The 21,531-nt window shown below is 36.0% G+C and overlaps 1 protein-coding gene across 2 annotated transcripts in view; it reads left to right on the top strand.

The window, feature by feature from the left end:
- erbin (erbb2 interacting protein) overlaps positions 1-21,531 on the top strand; it is a 103,834-nt gene that overhangs the window by 67,147 nt on the left and 15,156 nt on the right. For both annotated transcript variants that reach the window (XM_052116045.1, XM_052116046.1), the window contains exons 9-15: positions 1,747-1,891; positions 2,653-2,725; positions 6,900-7,029; positions 8,284-8,399; positions 10,962-11,031; positions 13,325-13,424; positions 17,112-17,233. In XM_052116045.1, coding sequence (XP_051972005.1) covers positions 1,747-1,891; positions 2,653-2,725; positions 6,900-7,029; positions 8,284-8,399; positions 10,962-11,031; positions 13,325-13,424; positions 17,112-17,233 — 756 coding nt within the window. The remainder of the gene's footprint in view (positions 1-1,746; positions 1,892-2,652; positions 2,726-6,899; positions 7,030-8,283; positions 8,400-10,961; positions 11,032-13,324; positions 13,425-17,111; positions 17,234-21,531) is intronic.

Here is a 21,531-nt window from a genome sequence, read left to right on the forward strand (position 1 = left end):
CCTTATTTGTTTTGACCCCTGGACTATCACTCTACTACTGGTTTTGCACTGGATCTGTGCTAGAAATCAAATACTTGTACCTGGTCCTCTGTCTAGACTGACCACGTTTATGGAAATACGACATTTAAAAGGTCCCTTTAGCAGGTTTTGCCAATCTTAAGTTCAAAGGTTGCTTATTTTCATTGTAAATAATACAGTTGTGTTCTGTTTCTCCTTGCCTATAATTACTGAAACTGAAAATAAAATGAAATGGAAGTAGAAATGTCTCCATGAAATAACCACTAAACTCACAATCCTTTGCTAAAAACTGACAAAAAGTACATTTGAAACTAGTATATAATTAAAAATGCAATTGGAAAAGCAAAACTAAAATGACCTTGAAATGAAGTGGCAGAAGGATGGAGTGTGTTTTAGAGCAACAGTTCCTGGCCAGAGTCTGCACTCAAGCATGAGAGCTAGATTGAGCCAGTTCACGGTTTGCCTTTCAGTCATTTATCTTGACCTCTTTCTCAACTGCATCACTCCATCTCTTCAAGTAATCCTCATCAGTATTCACTCCCTCACTGCTTCAGTCCTTCATTCCTTCACCGGAAGAGTGTCGACTCTAATAGCCCATTCACACCGAGTAATATTACTGCAGCATATTACAGGGATAGTTCACCAAATATTAAAACCACCTACAAATGGATCCAAACCTGTATGACTGACTTTCCTCTGTAGAACACAAACGGAGCTGCTCTTTTTCATTCAATGATAGCAGACACTGACCAGGGTCTGTCAAGCTCCTCAATATACAGTATATATATATATATATATATACATACTGTATATACAGTGTATTTACAGATATAAAACACATTGAATGCTGAAGTTTAGATTGACGTTAAAATTCTCAAAACTATTATTTTCTCTGGCTGCCGTACAGTATACCTGGCTGCAGCTTCCTGAACGACTGGGCCAGGTCTCTATTGTGCACATGCTGGGTCTCTCTTTCACCATTTCAGGGCAGTGGTGGCTCAGTGGTTGAGGCTCAGGGTTGCTGACCAGAAGGTCGGGGGTTCAAGCCCCAGCACCACCAAGATGCCACTGTTGGGCCCTTGAGCAAGGCACTTAACTCCAAGTTGCTCCGGGGGGATTGTCCCTGTAATAAAGTGCACTGTAAGTCGCTTTGGATAAAAGCGTCTGCCAAATGCATAAATGTAAATGTAAATTTCGCTTTTGACACTGGTGCAGATGAAAGTTGGTGAGTATTTTCAGACGATGCGAAGAGATACGGCAGCTTCGTTTACCACTTACGGGTGAAGTCTCCATCCTCCATTCAGTAAATCCGCTCCCTTGTTTATTATGCCAAGAACATATGTCACGCACAGTGAATAAGCATGCACTGCTTCACACAATCCATTTCTGTGTTGGGATGTGCAGTGCAGAATGTACCTCCTGAACATTTATAAATGCCCATTTTAGCCAGAGAAATTGGGTAAAAATATGAGTTGTTTTTCCCAAGTTTTGCCCATTGTATGGGATTGTTGCTGGCAGGCAGATGCCATAATCCCACCCTCACCCTAATCAGAGCCTGTAAGGCTGAGTAGCCTGCCAGTAACAACTCTGGACACCTTTCTCCTATCATGTCAAGTTTCAAGAAGTAAAGAAACGACAACAAAAAATACTGCAGTAATTGCATTCATTAATTTACGCATTCAATTTCTCAGCCCTAATATAGTGTATATATTTTGTGTGTTTGTACAGATGATCGGGTCACTGAAGCAGCTCAACTACTTGGACATGTCCAAAAACAATGTTGAGATGATTGATGAGCAGATATCAGGCTGTGAAAACCTGCAGGATCTGCTGCTGTCCAACAACGCTTTGACACAGCTGCCAGGCTCAATAGGTAAAACACACAAACACAGTTATTACTTCTAGATTGTGTTTGCTAAGGTGAGCGTCGCTGTTGATATTACTCATACAAAGAGTTAGTGATTTGAACAAGCCTCCAAGTTCAAGTCTTAAACTTTTGTATGTAACTCATCCTGCACAGTTTGTGCTACAAACATGAATGAAATTCTCTTGTTGGATGCTAAAATAGGCACACACAAAGAAAATAATCCCATAGATTTACTCTTTCCTGTATATACAGTGTGTGCTCTGGCAGTTTTAACTCTAATCTGCTTTATAACAAATGAACAGGTTAGATGTGCAAACGAACAGGAGGGTGATGGGTAGAAGCAGTAATACAATCTCATTACCAAATGAATGACCGAGTCGGACAGCCACTGATGAGCACGTCAGAGTGGCCAAGCCGCACACCCTTTAACATGAGTCTCACTGTGATAGTGTCCCCCCAGTTCAACTCTTAATGACGTCCAATTTGGGAGCTCCAAGAAAAAAATGTCTAGCCACAAATATACTTGGCATTAGCGAAAGGCTGATAAGTTTCCATCTGTAATTGCTAGAGCTTTTCAATGGAAATGTGAGCACTCAGTTTTAAATCAATTTCATCAAATTAATTCTTTCTTAATTTGCCTAAAGATTGGCACGCTCTTTTTCTTTAGATTCAAGTGGGTATAGAGAGACCGTCTCTGATAAGAATGGCCAGTTACTGTTTGCATCAGTATAAATTCCCATGCAATGTGAACTCTCATCTCTTTACAGGTTCACTGAAGAGACTGACTACTCTGAAGGTGGATGATAACCAGCTCATGTACCTGCCTGACACAATAGGGGGGTGAGTGAGTGCCATCTTAAATAGCCCCCTGATAAACTGCATTTAAATCTTGACTTGGTTCCCCTTAACCACTGAATTTGCACACCTGTTTCATCTCTCTCTGTGCTGATTGTGGAAAATATACCAACTGAAAATATGCTAAAAGGATTTAAAAACAAATCTCTTTAGTAGTTTTTAGCAAATAGGGATACAAATACAATACACATCATGATACGTATGGGTCGATGAAATGACGTTCTGATTTTTATGTTGATAAAAAAGGAAAAAAATACATTGAAAATGCAATTCACACAAAACTTAAATATACCTCAGCTATGATGAATATGTTTTCAGTGTCTGAGTTCAAAGTCATTTAGAAAAAGTTCAATTCATCAGTCTTAGAGGGGTTACAAAGCTATTTCAAAGGCTCTGGGACTCCATAGAACCACAGTGAGTGCCATTTATCTCCAAATGGCACAGTAGTGAACCTTCCCAGAAGTGGCCGACCTTACAAAATTCCTCCAAGGGCACAGCAACGACTCATCCAGGAAGTCATAAAAAAGCCAAGGACAACATCCAAAGAACTGCAGGCCTCTCTCACACCAATAAAGGTCACTGTTCATGACACCACTAACAGAAAGACATTGTCCAAAAATGGCATCCATGGAAGTGTTGCGAGGCAAAAACCACTGCTAACCAAAAAAGAACATTTAAGGTTTGTCTGAAATTCACATCTGAATTTCTCAAAAGAAGCAAAATTAAAGTTTTGGAGTGACCTAGTCAAAGTTCTGACTTGAACCCGATTGAGATGCAATGACAGGACCTTAAATGAGCAGTTCATGCTCGAAAACCCTCCAATGTGGTTGAACTAAAGTAGTTCTGTAAAGAAGAGTGGGCCAAAATTCCACCACAGTGTTGTTAAAGACTGATCTCCAGTTATCAGAAGCGTTTGGTTGCAGTTGTTGCTGCTTAACACCTTAACCATAAGCTGCACAACCAGCTATTAAGTTGAAGGGGGCAGGTAGTTTTTCACTTGGGTGATATAGGTGTTGGATAACTTTTTTGCTTCAATCAAAAAATATATTTGAAAACTATATTTTGTGTTTACTCCGGTTGCTTTTGTTTTATGTTATATCTCGTTTGAAGATCTAAAACAATTTAGTATGAAAAATACACAAAAACAGAAGAAATCAGGAAGGGGCACATACTTTTTCACAGCGCTGTATATATGTAAACATTATTTTAGTGTGATAAAATCACTCACTAACCTTTTCTGTGCAAAGTTAAATCTAATATTACAACTTTGTTGTAATGATGACATAACGCCGGTAAACCATTTAATCTGGTAAATGCCGTATCACCGGTAGATCTCTGAATTTTATCACTCTAAAATCATGTTACAACGTATAAAGTTTAAATGCTATACTTTTGAGTGTTTTAACGTTTATGGACCTACCCCCATTCACTTCCATTGTCAGTGCCTTAATGTAAACGTGATTTACCTTTTTTTAAATAATGAGGGAAGAGTTAAATTGATTTATTGGAATAATCAACACTATACCACTAATGCTGTCAATGGAGCTGAACTTGAATTGATCCCGGAATATTCCTTTAAGTGAACAGAGCTGTAAACTACTGTCTGATACAGTCAGAGGAGCACAACAGCGGGCTATGAAACGGGCTTGTGATTGAGGAACATTGAAGTCCATACGGGCTCACCAGGAGTGATTGCTTTACACTGTGTGCGTTTTTATGTATGTATGTAAGAAAGAGAAACCGCCTGTGTTACCCCTCAAAAAAAGAACACAACAGTTGTACTTCATTCCCACCACCTCTTATTTGGAGCTTGTTTCCAAACATGCCGGTTATCCCTTATGTTAAATTAGATTTCCTAATCCTGGGATTAGAAAAGAAAATATGCCAGGAAGGATTATGAATATGTGACTGCAAGGATTCTGTTTTAATCCCAACTCGGATTGTAAAGCACACTGATTAAAAATGATTCATCTTTAATTTGATTCGATTCAGTGTGGCATGAGCCATTTCACTCTGATTTTCCCTGCACTTTTTCAATATATGTAAGGACTTTTTACTATATGGTCTTTTTTGGAGATCTGAAAGTTACAGTATAGTGCAGTGAAATCTGTTTTCAAAAAAATCTTTGACAGTTTGGTTGTCGATGATCATGATTTAACCCCTTAAATAATCCAGATGTCACTCACAGAAAACCTGCTAATTCTTCAGTACATAAAACAAGCTTAGAATAACTCTAAATATGTATATGCTTCACTCTGTTTCTATATCTGTGTAGTATATGTGAGTGCTTTTAAAAGTGAATATTGTTGCAGTTTCTCATATACATACACTTGTACATACATACAGTATACAGGCCTTGAAAGGTAATACAATCTGGCAGACTGCTTTTCTGAGTTATTTCTATGTCTGTTTCCTGGAGACCACCCTCTGATGTCAGGCTGGTGGTCCATTACATAAACCACATCCTTTAACTTTCCACCTACACTGCACTTCAATACTTTATATATGAGCAACACAATAATTGAGCTCTTTAGTGGTGTTAGGCAAGCATCAGTATTACTAGTCCTTTAGTGCTAATATAATATACTAATACTTTTACTATTGTACTTCTACTATTTGTTTTGGTATGTAACTCACCCTGCACTGTTTGTGCGACAGATACCTCACAACGTATAATATGTTGAGGAGAGTTGAGAAGAGGCGTGCTATTACTTTTTAAGTGAACAGATATATGATTTTTGCATGAGGACAAAGAAATCTCTGGCTTACATTGAAGGAGGGACCTGAGCTATATTGAGGGACCAGAATATCATGGATTTCTGTGATCCCACCTTGTAGTGCTGGGAATCATTTCTCAATATATTCTGAGTACACACACATCTGCATATTTTAGAGCAAAAACCATTTTCACAACCATTGAACCAGATTTTTTTATTTATTTGGCCTTTGGTCTTTTCACTGGCTTTGTCATTTATTCAACACACTTGCACGTTAGTAATGATTTTAAAATCCTGGGCTGTCAATCAATAAAAATGTTTTTAATCTAATTAATTACATGACAAGCCAATTAATCAAATTCATCTCAGTTAAGTGCATAATTATATCAATATTAGCTGAAGAAAGGCCCCCATATAAAGTGAATTCAATATAAATACAGACTATTTAAAATAATTACAAATGTAATCTAAACTGTAGGGCCTTAAATAAAAATAATTATTCAGCTATTCGGAATGAAATATATATAGTATAGCATTAATTAGACAATACAGAAGTAGCTTTAGAAGTCAATACAGTAGTGCATTGCTTATTTTATTTCTATATCATTGAGCAAGCCTACAGTCAAAAGCATTTTATTTTGCAATTGAGTTTTCCTACATTGTTTCTGTTCTTACAGGATGCATTCTGGCGTTCCAACTGCACTATTCTTAATTGTCTGTCAATTTGTACATAATGCATCATACAGATGCTTTTGGAGCATCTCTCTGGTTTTCAACATCATTAATACTGCATTTTAGGATGGCGTGTTAAGTAAAAAGCCGTTGAAACTTAAAAATGTGCATCTTGAGATAATATCTATTGTGCTAAACTGTTAAGAACCCACTCATTCGGTTGCTATGATGCTTGTGAGGTTTGTTGAGGCATGCTGACTGCCCCCTGCTGATGTAGCTCGTAAAACATGTAGTTACATATTGCCTACTTCAAACTTGAATTGCTCCAATGGTAGGGAAATATGTACATTTATTATTGAGGCATGATTAAATACATTTTTTTTTTTTACATTTTAACTTATTGTGATTAATTAAATAAAAGATTTGACATGTTTAAAATTAAATCGACAGCTCAAAAAACATAAAATTACATATTACTATACCTTTAATCAACAAATGCATTACAAAATTATGATCAGTGGTGACAAAAGGTTGTTAACCACTAGACGTACTGAAATACGTTTTTGGAACCAGGTTTGGGTTTGAACTGTTCTGTTGAATCTAAAGATTATATAATATTTGTTATATAACCCATTATACAACACATTTATTTGATTTTTGTAGAGAACCATAGAGCTGGATTAAATACCACTTGTTTATGTTAAACATGGTTCTTTACACCATAAGAATAATCCATTTAATTAATCATATATGTTGGTCTTTCTCTCTAGTCTCACATCTCTGGACGAGCTGGACTGCAGTTTCAATGAGATTGAGGCATTGCCGTCCTCCGTCGGTCAGTGTGTCAACCTGCGAACATTTGCTGCCGACCACAACCTGCTCGCTCAGATGCCTCCAGAGGTCAGTCCAGCTTCTAGCCACAGCATAATTTATTAAAGTCAACATAAAACTGCTATTTAAAACTACTATGCCTTTTGGAAGCAAGAAATTGCTGAACAGCTGAAATCCTACTCTGGTGTGTGTCGGAGATCTGTTGGTGTTTATTTTGTGAAATTGACCATCTGACTCCTTATTATCCAGACTATTACAAGACAACTAGCCAAATAAATACATCAATGGACATGTAAAATGTATTTGAGTTGAAATTGTGTAATTATGTGAGAAGTATATCACCGAACAGCTGAAATCCACCTTTTTGTAATTAATCTGTCTGCTCACTGCACCTCTTATTACAAGACTTCCTGCCAAATAAATGAATAAATGTGATAGAAACATTTGAGATTAAATTATTTTATTAGCTTTTAGAGATTGTACAATGATTCGAGAAGCAGTAAAGATGGCTCAAATAACCGGGTGAATGGTCTTTTATGTGGATGTGCGGTTGTTACTCAGAGATGTCAGACCACTAGATGGTGCCATTGACTAATCAGAATCAATTATTCCAGAGAGCGGTGCAATAAACAAAGTTAAAACAGTTAATACATTAGCTAGGTATTAACAAAAACAAACATCGACGGCCTTCCAGTGTGGATGAGAACCGTAAACATAGCGATATCAACGCTTTGTCAAACGAGTGTGGAAGTGATGTCAGGTTTTCAAATGAGTCATTCTTTTAAAGTAATTCTTAAATTGAACTGATTCACAAAGCATTTTTTTTTATATACAAGTTGTCTGTAAGATCTTTGAGGAAAACTTGCTGGGATCATAAAAAATGCAGCAGTTTATTGTAATTGAAATTTTTTATTTGGCTTTAAAAATACGTAAAATGCTGCTCTGAGCATTCCGGCAACAATTAGGCTACGTCAACACTAATCTGTTTTAGTTTGAACACTGCATTTTCAGTTTCCTAATGTCTTTGGTTTCCAAAGTATGCTGTAATTAAGTAAAATTATTTTGTTTTCAAATTAAAAGGAACTAGTGTGGATGCGGCATTAAGAGTGTTGGATCCGTTTTTGAATTGGTTCATTGAAACAAACCAGCGCTTTTGTCGGCACATATCTGAAATGTCTGATCCCAGCTTCTCCAGTAATCAAGCATTTGAGGAGATCGCCAAAGCATCGATCATGCATTCTGAACAAAGCATCCTGCATGAGCCATTGTAGATCTTGGTGTGCTTGTCTGTTTACCCTTCGTATGTTTGTTTGTCTGAGAAAGATGGGCTGTTTGAAGAACGTCACTGTGCTTTTCCTGCACTCAAATAAGCTGGAGAATCTACCGGAGGAGATGGGTGACATGCTCAAACTCAAGGTCATCAACCTCAGCGATAACAAGTACGTTCCTCTGTGCCACATACACAGACAAACATCATTCCATACACACACACAACATCCTCTATATTTAAAAAAACAAACACATGCAGTGTATGGAAAGACACTATACATCGTGCCTGAGAAAAACCCTTAAGTGTGGTAAATTCACTATAACACATGGTTTCTCGTAGCATATTACTTTTATAAAATGCAGACGACAACAACATGATTCACACATTCAGAACTGTTAAACACAGCGCATTAATATAGATTATGTGCTCACAGGTGTGGTGCTTTTCAACATGGCTCATCCAATCAGAATTTAGAGTCTGACCTATACGTTTTATATTCACCTATTAATTACTTCCAATCAGTATTTTAGCAGAAGCTTTTATCAAAACTTAAGTTAACTAGAGTACAGGTTCAAGGAGTAAACTGAAGTTTATTTAACCCTGTTGTGATCTCAAATAAATTGACGGCATCAAACTTGAGAACACAAGTTAATAGGAAAGCAAGCTTGTGATATATAGTATGCATACTGTACACTGTATGGAAATTTTGCAAAAAATTAAACACATGAACTGGAATTTCATGTCTCCTTAATTTTCTCCCTTAATATTTAAGCAGACTGCCAACATAAGCCATTTTTATTCATATTTTGACTAGTAGTAAAATAAAAATACAAGGTAGTGTGTGATTTAAAAACAAACTGCACAAGTGTAAAATAAAGATTCTGTCAGCGATCTCAGAACATCAAAAGCTGAACTCTATTCCAAAACCTAGTTGCTTTGTTGTCTACTGCCTACATAGGCAGGTATCTATTAAGGCAGCAACTGAAATGGAACCTCATAAGTGATGCATTTGCAAATATAAAAAATAACACTTTAAATAATTGATTCTGACACAATCAGTGATAATTTAGTCAAAGAAAAACTGACGAAACTATTCATTGACGAAGGTTTTTTTATTTTGTCAACGATACTGAAGACGAGACGAAAAAGACCCATAACGATGAATCAAACGGTTCAAACATACTGTTGACGAAATATATGACAAGAAAGAAAATTGTACTGCAAGATATTAACAGAGCACCAAAACTGTTATTTATATTTATTTTAGAGGAGGAAAAATCTGGAGAGAATTGACTCAAATAATAATTTTATGTTGAGGATTTCTCCACTTGAGCTGCATGAGCTGAACACCTGTACAATGAACTTTACTAATGGGTTTATTACAGAAGTGATATAAGTAGGGGTGAGAAACAGATCAATATGTAAGTCCTGTTTTACTATAAATCTCCACTTTCACATCCTTTTTTGTTTTTGGTGAAAAAACAAAAAAAAGGATCACACATTACCTTTTTTTACTACTAGTGGAAATATGAATAAAAATGGCTTATGTTGGCAGTCTGCTTAAATATTAAGGGAGAAAATTAAGGAGACATGAAATTTCACCGTGTGTGTGTGTATATATATATATATATATATATATATATATATATAGTTCATTTTTGTTTTTATGAGATAATAACTGGATGTCACTAGTTAAATTAAGCATGCAATGTGATGACAGCATGTGTAAGGCTGGGTATCCATACAGATTTACCAATTTTATTTGATTTCCGATTCACTCGATTCGATTTTGAATCAATTTGATGCCAATTAATTTGGGTGTTTTTCAGTAATAATGTCCAATTTGCTTACATATGAAAGCAATTTGATGATTCTCAATACCAATTTTGAAACCACAACCAAATACAAATTTTAGTAAACATTGTTTGAAGTTAGTAAATATTCAGTAATAAAATAAGAACACAGAAACAAATTGGAAACTATAGAACAAATAAAAACAATAGAACAGAAGTGTATTTGGAATGTTTAGGTACGTAGCCGCATTACTACAACTCTATGAGTTCTCTTATAGTAGAGGTAGACCGATGTATAGTTTTTACCGATTAATCGGTACTGATAGTTGCTTTTTGGAACAATTGTTTATTGGCAAAAATCTATGCTGATAATTTACAATATTTTTTTGATATTTATTATAATCCTGCTGGAGGATTCTACAGTTAAATGGCATAGTTTTCCAGTATAATCGTGATCTCTAGAGGTGAAATAAAAACAGCCGAGTGGGGATTTGCTTATCTAAATCATCCATTATTGACGATATTCATCTTCAATGCATATTTTGATTAGATAATCAAGTGTTTTAAATTAAGCGAGGACAAGCAAAGAATAATGCAACGAGATGAAAACTTCTCCTGTCAGCACATACATTGTGTAGCCAACTTCATAATAATCTTTCTGTTTTTTTTTTTTTGTTTTGTTTTTTTACCCAGCCTTAATTGTGTGCCAACAACATAGCACTACTGTTTGAAATGTTTATTTTTGCACGCTGTTTCACATACTGTATTATTTTTTTTTTAAATAGTTTGCTGTATGCATTTTATACTGTGTGCAATATGCAGTAAGCTATAGTACACTATTGTTCGAAACCAAATGTAGCATATGACTTGAACCTCTTTTGTGCATCTTACAGTGTTCAGGTTTCTATTTTGTTCATCTCTGTTCTTTCTATTCACAGGTTGAAGAACCTTCCTTACAGTTTTACAAAGCTCAACCAGATGACTGCAATGTGGCTGTCTGAAAACCAGGTGGGCAAAGTGATAGGTTTGTGATAATGCACCATCAGCTGGCTGTTATCGCAAGACCCTGATTGAAGCAGACTGTAAATAAGCCCGCTTATGAAACAGCTACTTGCTACATTAATAGACATGAAATATTAATTCAAGTTTTATTTCATTATGTGAGAAGAATGAGATTGCGGAGTGATACAAGAGGCATGAAGCAAGCATAGCTATATTGTACATTGCTTGCCTGGGATGACAGTCAGTTATACGGTTTAGTGCTCCCTATACAAAAATGATTGTCCCACAAAATGTCGATGTTGACCAATCAGAAGCAAGTATTCCATAGAGCCGCTTAATAAATGTACTTATGTCACTAGAATCTCATATGCAGTCGCTTACCAGAAATACACTTGTTACAATGATATTTGCAGAGTGATTTGATGTACCCGTCAGTACCGCTGAGTGTCTGTGTGTGGGTGATAAGTAATTGAATGTCTGAGTTATCATCTGTAAAGTGGCCATCAAGCCTGTGACTAATGTTAGAGGATATAACCATCACCTGCACTCCCACACACAACATTTTACCACCTGTGAGGTCTTCACCATAGCATAGCCATTATTTTCAAGTCAACATGAAATATAAATTGACCCCCTTTTTATATCCTTTTCTGAAATAGTTCATTGTGGTATTTTTGCTTTCAAAACAATGAATGACTATAGCAAGCCGAATGGAGAAACAGCACTGCTTTGAAATAAAAAACACTTGCAGTTCATCTAATCAGTGTGTGCCATATGGCATGAGACTGCAAAGATCATCTGTGAAGCAAGCACGCTCAGAAATGGCTGGCTGTCAGGCGTACAGCTCAGCTGGAATATCGACAACAACATTGGAATTATTGATGAAGATGGCACGTTGAGATGAAGGTGGCCCTCTGTTCTTTATTGATTGGGATGTGTGGTTTTATAAAGCTGCATGTGCTTAAAGATTAGATAAGCTCTCGGAGTCAGGAATTCAAAACCTAGTGAGCTTTTAAGGCATTTTGCCCAAGTTCTCAGGCAGCATTGCATACATTCAAAGAAAGCGATTTCAGAATCCAATGCAGCAAGCATCAAAGATGGCAGATTGAGAAAATTGTTGATTATAAATACACTATTATTTCATTGAAAACCCCAAAGTGTTCAGGAACTATAGTTCTAATTCTAACATAATTAAAAGGATAGTTCACCCAAAAATGAAAATTCTCTCATCATTTACTCGCCCTCTTGCCATCCCAGATGTGTTGTACTTTCTTCTGCAGAACACAAAGATTTTTAGAAGAATATCTCAACTTTGTAGGTCCATACAATGCAAGTATATGGTGACTAAAACTTTGAAGCTTCAAAAAGCACAAAGGCAGCCTAAAAGTAATCCATACTAGTCCAGTGGTTTAATCCATGTCTTCAGAAGCGATATAATAGGTGTGGTTGAGAACATCTAACAATTTAAGTCCTTTTTTACTAGAAATCTTCATCTTTGACCAGCCCCGACCACTAAGTGGTGATATGCATTAAGAATACAAATCACCAAAAACAAAAAAGGATGTGAAAGTGGAGATTTATAGTAAAACAGGACTTACATATTGATCTGTTTCTCACCCCTACTTATATCACTTCTGTAATAAACCCATTAGTAAAGTTCATTGTACAGGTGTTCAGCTCATGCAGCTCAAGTGGAGAAATCCTCAACATAAAATTATTATTTGAGTCAATTCTGTCCAGATTTTTCCTCCTCTAAAATAAATATAAATAACAGTTTTGGTGCTCTGTTAATATCTTGCAGTACAATTTTCTTTCTTGTCATATATTTCGTCAACAGTATGTTTGAACCGTTTGATTCATCGTTATGGGTCTTTTTCGTCTCGTCTTCAGTATCGTTGACAAAATAAAAAAACCTTCATCAATGAACAGTTTCGTCAGTTTTTCTTTGACTAAATTATCACTGATTGTGTCAGAATCAATTATTTAAAGTGTTATTTTTATATTTGCAAATGCATCACTTATGAGGTTCCATTTCAGTTGCTGCCTTAATAGATACCTGCCTATGTAGGCAGTAGACAACAAGGCAACTAGGTTTTGGAACAGAGCTTGTTTATGTGTGTGTCCCTGATGGTGATTTGTGAAACGGCATACCTATTGAGCCATGCATTTTGATTGTTCTCACGTAGGCAGTCATGCCGTTCAGCTTTTGATGTTCTGAGATCGCTGACAGAATCTTTATTTTACACTTGTGCAGTTTGTTTTTAAATCACACATTACCTTGTATTTTTTTTACTACTAGTCGAAGCCCCTGATTCCCCTGCAGAAAGAGGAAGATCCAGAGACACACAAGACCGTTCTCACAAACTACATGTTCCCACAACAGAGCAGAACTGAGGAGTGTGAGTATTCATGTATAACCTGCATCAGTTTCAAGTTTTTCTCTTGTTCAAGTGTTTTACGAACAGATTTAATGCAGATTTAATGTTTTGTCTCGTGCATGCTGGGTAGATTACTTCTAAATTGTAATCAGGTACTGATTGCAAATTACATGGCTACAATTGCAATCAGTAACGTAATGTCTTGGATTATATTTTAGTTGATGTATTCTTGTTACTTTGGGATTAACTCTATCACTTGATTTGATGTCACATGCATTTGAGTAGGAAAATCTATAGTATTTTGACAATGTTGCTTAAATGCATTTAAGAGAACTTGCATAGTGATTCAAAATATTGCTATTAATTATTACTTTTAGTTTACATTTTTTTGTCCAGACTTCCACAATAAATAATTAGTTTTTATGTAGTATTATCATATATTGTGTATATCATATACCGCATACTTTACATCAGCGGTATTTAGTAACTTGCATAATTATTCATCATAAGAAGGCATGGTCTAACCTATGTTACTGGTAGGCTTAGAATTATTAATTTAAAATATTTCTATAAAGAAGAATTATGGGGATAAATAAGTTATGAAAACATTGCTGCCATTGCCTGATTAATATGAAAGTCCACTTATGAGCATTTAAAAATTTAATTTAATCTAATTACAAGTACCTGAGTTCATAATCCGGATTATGTAATTCCGTTACTACCCAGCACTGATGTTTAAGCGCTTAGTCTTTCAAAGTATAATACATTTTAATTTTTTTACCGCATGTGCAATACAACTTGTCATACACTTTTAGTAGTCAACAGGGGGTGCCGGGTGCCGATGACGCACAAAGACGTGGACTGTCTAGAAAAAGAAAAAGGCTGTATGAGGAGAGTATGCGCGTACAGTTTCGAAGAAGAAATTTGCACCACTTCAAAAGAAGTAGCGGCACGCAACAAATCAAAGTATACTTTGGCCTTAAACAATGAAGAAATACGTTTATAAAAAAAATACGAAGTTTATTTAAATAATGTTGGGAATTCGTTTCAGAACTGATTCAATTTTTTTCTTTTATTCTCAAACCGAAATTTCACAACATTCCATTTATGGTCTTAATCTGTGCTGTTCTGTAGATGCGAAAACTACTGCACAGTTACTCAGCTGTAGTCTAAACTGAATGTGATGGGAGAGAAAGACAAAATAATACTGGCTGGTTGCAGGCAACAACAAACATATGGTGTAGTCTGATTATTTTTAATAAGCCAAATCAGTTTTCTGTTTGAATTGGTCTAAAGACCTAAAGTTGCTTGGAGAGTTTCTTCACTGAACCAACATTACAAAAGATGTGCAGAAACCTTTGCCTTTACAGCCCTACAAAGACAAAACGCAGTAACTACTCCATTATAAAATAGTCTCACATAATTTTGTCTAAATCGGAGTCTAGTTGAGTCCAACCCATTTAACACAGGACAGATTATAGTCTAAGAGACCCGATTTCACAACATTTTGACACAATGAGTAGTTACTACATTTTGTCTTTTGTAGGTTATTGCAGCCAGTACTTGTTCACGCCACTGGCTCCGTTTTCCCTCTCAGTTTCTCAAGTCTGCCAGAGTTGCTGGGAGTTTCACTGTTCAAATCACAAATGAGCTACTCGCTGGGTTCTAGAGGGGAAAGAGATTAATACATTTTAAACCTGTATCCTAGCAACCCCACTTCAAACTCTTCACAACATAAACCCTTTGACTCTAAAGCTATCTGGAGTCTGCTTCGGTTTTCTAGCATGATCGAGCTTTAGAAATGGACCACTCTGTGCTTTCACACAACAATATGCTCTCCTTAAGGCTGGTTTATACTTCTGCGTCAAACCTATGCCGTAGGCTACGTGTAGCTGCGGCGGCTACGGCATAGCCTACACCTTAGCCTGACATGCACCTCTTCAAAAATGTAACTGCCCATCACATTAACGCAAATGACAACAGCTGTGATTGGTCTCCTGTGTTACCAGAGACCGCCCTCAAACATGACAAGAAATGATCTGAGGTAGCGGTGCATTGTTTCCAAGATTATTTTATCTATGCATTTTATCTATTAGCCCAAACATATGGTTAAATGATACAAAGTACAAATACAAATATGAAGTCTGTGCCAGCCCTACAAGCTCAAACTTTAAAATGTGCTGTTTAACTTAAGTTTCAAAGATGCAGGGGGCCTGGGTAGTTCAGCGAGTATTGATGCTGCCTACCATCTCTGGAGAGTCACAAGTTCAAATCCAGGGTATGCTGAGTGACTCCAGCCAGGTCTCTCAATCAACCAAATTGCTAGAGAGAGTAGTCACATGGGGTAACCACCTCGTGGTTACGATTTGTGGTTCTCGCTCTCAATGGGGCATGTGGTAAGTTGTGCATGGATCGAGGAGAGTAGCATGAGCCTCCACATGCTGGGTGTCTCTACGATGTCATGCACAATGAGGCACATGATAAGATGCGCGATTGACTGTCTCAGAAGCGGAGGCAACTGAGACTTGATATAATAAATTTATGTAAAAAATTATATATACAATCATTTAATAATTAATGCAAACATGATTTTATTTATTTATAGTAATATATAGTTATATACTGCCAACTAAAAACAGCCATTAAGCTTAAATGTGTCCGTTTTGGCTCCATGGTTATTTTTATTTATTTATTTTTTTTTTGTCTGGAGCCCTGATTAGCAACATCTTATTCTCAAATAAATTGTTATTTTGAGCCAAGTTGTTAAATGTTTTAAATTGGATTTTTTTTTTTTTTTATCTCAAACAACCTTATTTGTCAATGACCCCAAATTTAATTTATAATAGTAACATTTAAATAAATATTCCATATTCAGTACAAGTTAACCTCAATCGACAGCATTTGTTGCATAATATTGATTACCACAAATAATATTTTCAACTTGCCCTTCCTTTTCTAAAACAAAAGTAACAATGTGGGTAACAGTGAGGCACTTACAATGGAAGTGAATGGGGGCCAATTTTTAAATGTTAAAATACTGTTTCAGAAGTATAGTCACAAGACAAATTATATTTGTGTAAACATGATTTTAGTGTGATAAAATAATTTGCTAACCTTTCCTGTGTATAGTTTTATAACCAATGTTACAACTTAATTGAACAGAGACGGTGTAATGTCAATAAACACTAAAATGACTAATAATTATTATTTAAATGACTTTACAGCTCAAATAATACACAAGTTTTAACAGAAGAATTAATGCATGTGCTTTTATAAAATTATAAGCTTCACATTTCTGTTTAAACCATCCAAAAATTGGCCCCGTTCACTTCCATTGTAAGTGTCCAACCGGAATGACAATTTTTATTTTGGGATGAATCAAAATTTAATTTCTTTAGTAATCAACATTATGCCACATGCTGATGATTGAGCTCAACTTGTATTGAACCCGGAAAATTAAAACACAAAAGATGTTCTTGCAACGCTTGTGAGTTATGAATAACTAATCTGTGATTTAAAAAATATATATATTTTTTTTTTTATTTTAACTGGTTCAGCAAAACAAACCACCTAAACAAACCAAATCACTAAATTGAATTGGAATTCTCAAATGAACATTTCCTGCATTGCCTTGAGCTTCTATGTCTAACATCCATCATCCGCAGGTGTTTTGATTCTGTTAATGGTTTGTTGGCTTCTCTCTCACAGATGTACCCAACACAGACAGCGAGAGCTTTAACCCATCTCTATGGGAGGAGCAGCGCAAACAGCGGGCGCAAGTGGCGTTTGAGTGTGATGAGGACAAGGACGAGAGAGAGACGCCCCCGCGGGTCAGTGCTCACCGTCCGCTTCTGTCCAGGGTGCACTTTCCATTTCTATTTCCCTTTTGTGCTTGTCTCCCTCTTGCTCCCTCTCTCTTTATATAACCCGTCCCTCTCCCTCGTTTTTTTTGTCTTTTACACTTTATACGCCTTTACGCTTTATATTTTGTTCTTTGTGGCATGCCTGGTCATTTATGTGTCCTCACTGAAAGCAACTTTGTGAAGCTACAAAATCTAGACAACCGATTGCTGACCAACGCTGATGTGCAATTAATGTAATTATTTTTTTCTGTTTTGGCCTTTAATAGTGGTATCAAATATTTTAGATTTACCTGTCCGTAAATGACTGACTGACTTTACATGTCAGTCAGTCGGTCTCTTCCTGTCTAAATGGGCTGTACTTGGCCAGCATTAGTGGTTAAAGTGTACCCGACTTAATGCGGAGTCAAAAGCATGTCGACACAAGACTAAACATTAACAAGCATCCCTCTAAATGAGATTGATGCACTAGAGTCAAAAGGCATGATGTGACATGCTTCTTCCATAACAAATCACACAATTAATTGTAATCCCCTCAGGTGTAACAGATTTTGTATAGCTGTGCATACATTCTGTGTAATGTAGGTAGGATGCAAGTCAATTTCAGTGGAACAGACTCACCTGGTTTATCAGCATGTCATAGCATGTGCTGCAGTGCATTTCAGTGGAAATCTCATTAGAGCAGTTACCCTGCTGTGACACCTGCCAGAAAGTGTAACGGAAGCCTGCACTGTCTGCACTGTCCTGCACGACAGCCTTCTATCCCTCCTCGCCCTCATTTCTTTCTGATATTACAAACTAGGTTTCTCATTCCCTCCCTCTCATGCCCTGTCTTGCACCCCTAATGACTCAATATGGCTTTCTGGCTAGTGTGCTGTGCCAATGAACACACACGCTCCCAAGCTGTGTCTTGTCTGAAGGAGCATCACTATCAGCTCTCAGAGTGCCAGTGTGGCCATGTCTGGTCCTCAAAGAGCAGCCCCCCTCTGTGTGGGTGTTGTAGGCTGCACTCTGACACCTTTTATTTCCCCAAAGGTCCAGGGATGTCAGATATGGCAGATGTCGTATTTAATTAAATATGAATGAAAACAATGCTGTGAGGGATAGATGTACAATTTAGGGCTGTCATTCGTTTAAAAAATTTAATAAAATGAATTGCATGATGTTTCAGTTAATTATTCAAATCCCAATTAATCAGGTATATCAATAGTTTCAGGGAAAAAAAACAAACATTTATTATGCAGTATACTCCCCATGCACTTTGAGGAACAACGAGTACACCTACTTATTCATGCGGTTATCTAATCAACCAATCGTGTGGCAGCAGTGCAGTGCATAAAATCATTCAGATACAGGTCAGGAGTTTCAGTTAATGTTCACATCAATCATCGGAATGGGTAAAAAAAATGTGATCTCAGTGATTTAAACCATGGTATGATTGTTGATGCCAGACGGGCTGGTTTGAGTATTTCTGTAACTGCTGATCTCCTGGGATTTTCACACATAACAGTGTCTAAAATTTACTCCGAATGGTGCAAAAAACATCCAGTGAGAGCTTAAATATTTATAAATATAATACATAATCATTCCGATAATTCAAATACATTAAATTATTGTAGCAGACGAGTAAAGTATTGATTAGGCAATTTAAAAAGTAGGTTTGGAAGTCAAAATATTATTTTATTTATTTCCACATCATTGAACATAAGTCTATTATTGGGCTACTCCTGACAGCAATCCATTTTCAACTAAGTTCATCATTCTCTCGCAGGACGTGTTCCGTCTGCACTATTTAAGATGTTTTTCTATTATGTACATAGGTGTCAGATGGAAGCTCTTGGAGCATCTCACATTGGTTGGGTCACATTACAGCGTTTTGCACCATTAATGCTTTTTATAATGCTCTGTCTGTGTTAAGGATAATAATGTATAATTGGGCTCTGTTATGTTAACGTGACCCCAATCTGATGCGTTTATGAGGGATTCACAGATGTTAAGCACAGCAGTTCAAATGGTAACTAACTATCATCTAACGTATATTAAAAAAATAAATGGAATAAATACTTTTAATTTGAATTATCTTGTGCAATGAGATCTTAAGAGAAGCAAGAAATAAGAAAGGCTCCAATAAAGAGTGACACAAAACTGCTTATGTGCATCCTGAATGCAGAACGACACACTTCAGTGTAACCATAGTGCTTCATGGCAAATAAAAGTGCAGAACTGCAAGATAATATTGCATCTCACAGTTTTTGGATAGTACAGTAGTACAAAGTAATTTAAAACGCATCTCGAGATCCCTCCGTTCAATTGTACTCTGTCCAGCTGTTTTTGAAAACGAAAGTGCGTGATCTGTGAATCTACTTGCATTAGTGTGTTGCTCGGACAGCCCAACAAGTTGTAGGTAAAGCCCAAGGTACAGCACCGAGCTGAGGCTGCACTGACTGCCCCCTGACGACTGTGAAACAAAAACATGATATATTCACTGTAAAACATTGCATGGAGTACCCTATTGCTTCTATAAAATGGCAGCTACAGCAATATAACACATTTTTACATAATAAATTAACACATGTATGAATAATTCATAATAACATGTATTAATTAGGGCTGTCAATCGATAAAAATGTTTAATTTAATTAATTACATGATGTCCCGATTTATTAATTGCGATTAATCGCACATACAAATATTTGCTGAGAAAGCCCCTCATATAACAATAATTTAATATATGATGAAAAAAATATACATAGTTATCTTTAAATATAAAATGATATATATATATATATATATATATATATATATATATATATATATATATATATATATATATATATATATATATATATTATTATTTTTTTTTTTTTTTCAGATAATTAAAATGCTAGTACATTCTTGTGGCAGAAGAGTTTATCATGATAAGACAATACAAAAAGTGGCTTTAGAATACAATGTATTGTTTACTATCATGTTATTGAACATAAGTCAATCATTGGCACACAGTTCACAGCAATCCATTTCACAAGTGAATTTGTCAATCAGTTGGAGATTTATTATGAGGGATTGTTTAAGAGCCTGTCAATTTCAACAAGCATCAGACATGCTTGTGTAGCATCTCGGGTGTGTTGCGTCATAAACATAAAATGTTTAGGTCACTGTGTCAAGTTAAAAATAGTTTAATACTTAGAACATAACAAATGTGTGTTTTGTGCCATCTGGTTGTTTTCTTCACTATATAAACTGCACGTTGCCACACAGCTGAAATTTCACATTTGCTTTTTTTTTTACACGTTATTTGTAAAAAACTTAATCGCACTAAATTAACGTGTTAAATCGTCAGCCCTAGTATTAATAATAATCTAAATAAACAATTATTGTGCCAAATAATTTAGTTAATTTTATGACTGTAACTGCCTATTCTTAATTTATATTGTTTATATGTAGACTTGCAGTATTAGAGGGATAGCTCACCCAAAAATTTTTATTTAATTTACTCACCCTCATGCCATCCCAGATTTCTTTCTTCTGCAAAACACAAACAACTTTAGATATTTAAAAGAATATTTCAGCTCTGTAGGTCCATATAATGTAAGTTAATGGTGATCAGAACTTTGAAGCTCCAAAAAGCACATAAAGGTATCATAAAAGTAATCCATAAGATTCTAGTGGTTAAATCCATGTCTTCAGAAGTGATGTGATAGGTGTGGGTGAGAAACAGATCAATATTTAGTTCCTTTTTTCATTGTAAATCTACACTTTCTCATTCAGCCACCTACAGGTTGGGGCTGGTCAAAGTTGGAGATTGATGGTTAAACAGGACTTACTGTAATATTGATCTGTTTCACACCCATGCATCATATTTTTTCAGAAGACATGGATTTAACCACTGGAGTCGTTTTATTGCTTTTATGCTGCCTTTATGTGCTCTTTGGAGCTTTAATATTTTGGTCACATTCACTTGCATTGTATGGACCTACAGAGCTGAAACAAAAAAAATAGTTTGTGTTCTGCTGAAGGAAACAAATGTCATACACATCTGGGATGGCATGAGAGTAAGTAAATGATTAGAGAATTTTCATTTTTGGTTGAACTTCTCCTTAAATATATAATTGAATCGGTGAGTGGCCATAGTTTATTTACAACCGTTTTAATCGTGGCTCAGTCAATCTGATTTTAGAGCCTAACTATCCGTTTCATAATTTACCATTTATTACTGTCTAGAGGAATTATGTTTAAGTGTTTGGTATATTTTAAAAGCATAACAAGGT

Source organism: Xyrauchen texanus, chromosome 43 (assembly GCF_025860055.1).
Source record: "Xyrauchen texanus isolate HMW12.3.18 chromosome 43, RBS_HiC_50CHRs, whole genome shotgun sequence".
NCBI classification, from domain to species: domain Eukaryota; kingdom Metazoa; phylum Chordata; class Actinopteri; order Cypriniformes; family Catostomidae; genus Xyrauchen; species Xyrauchen texanus.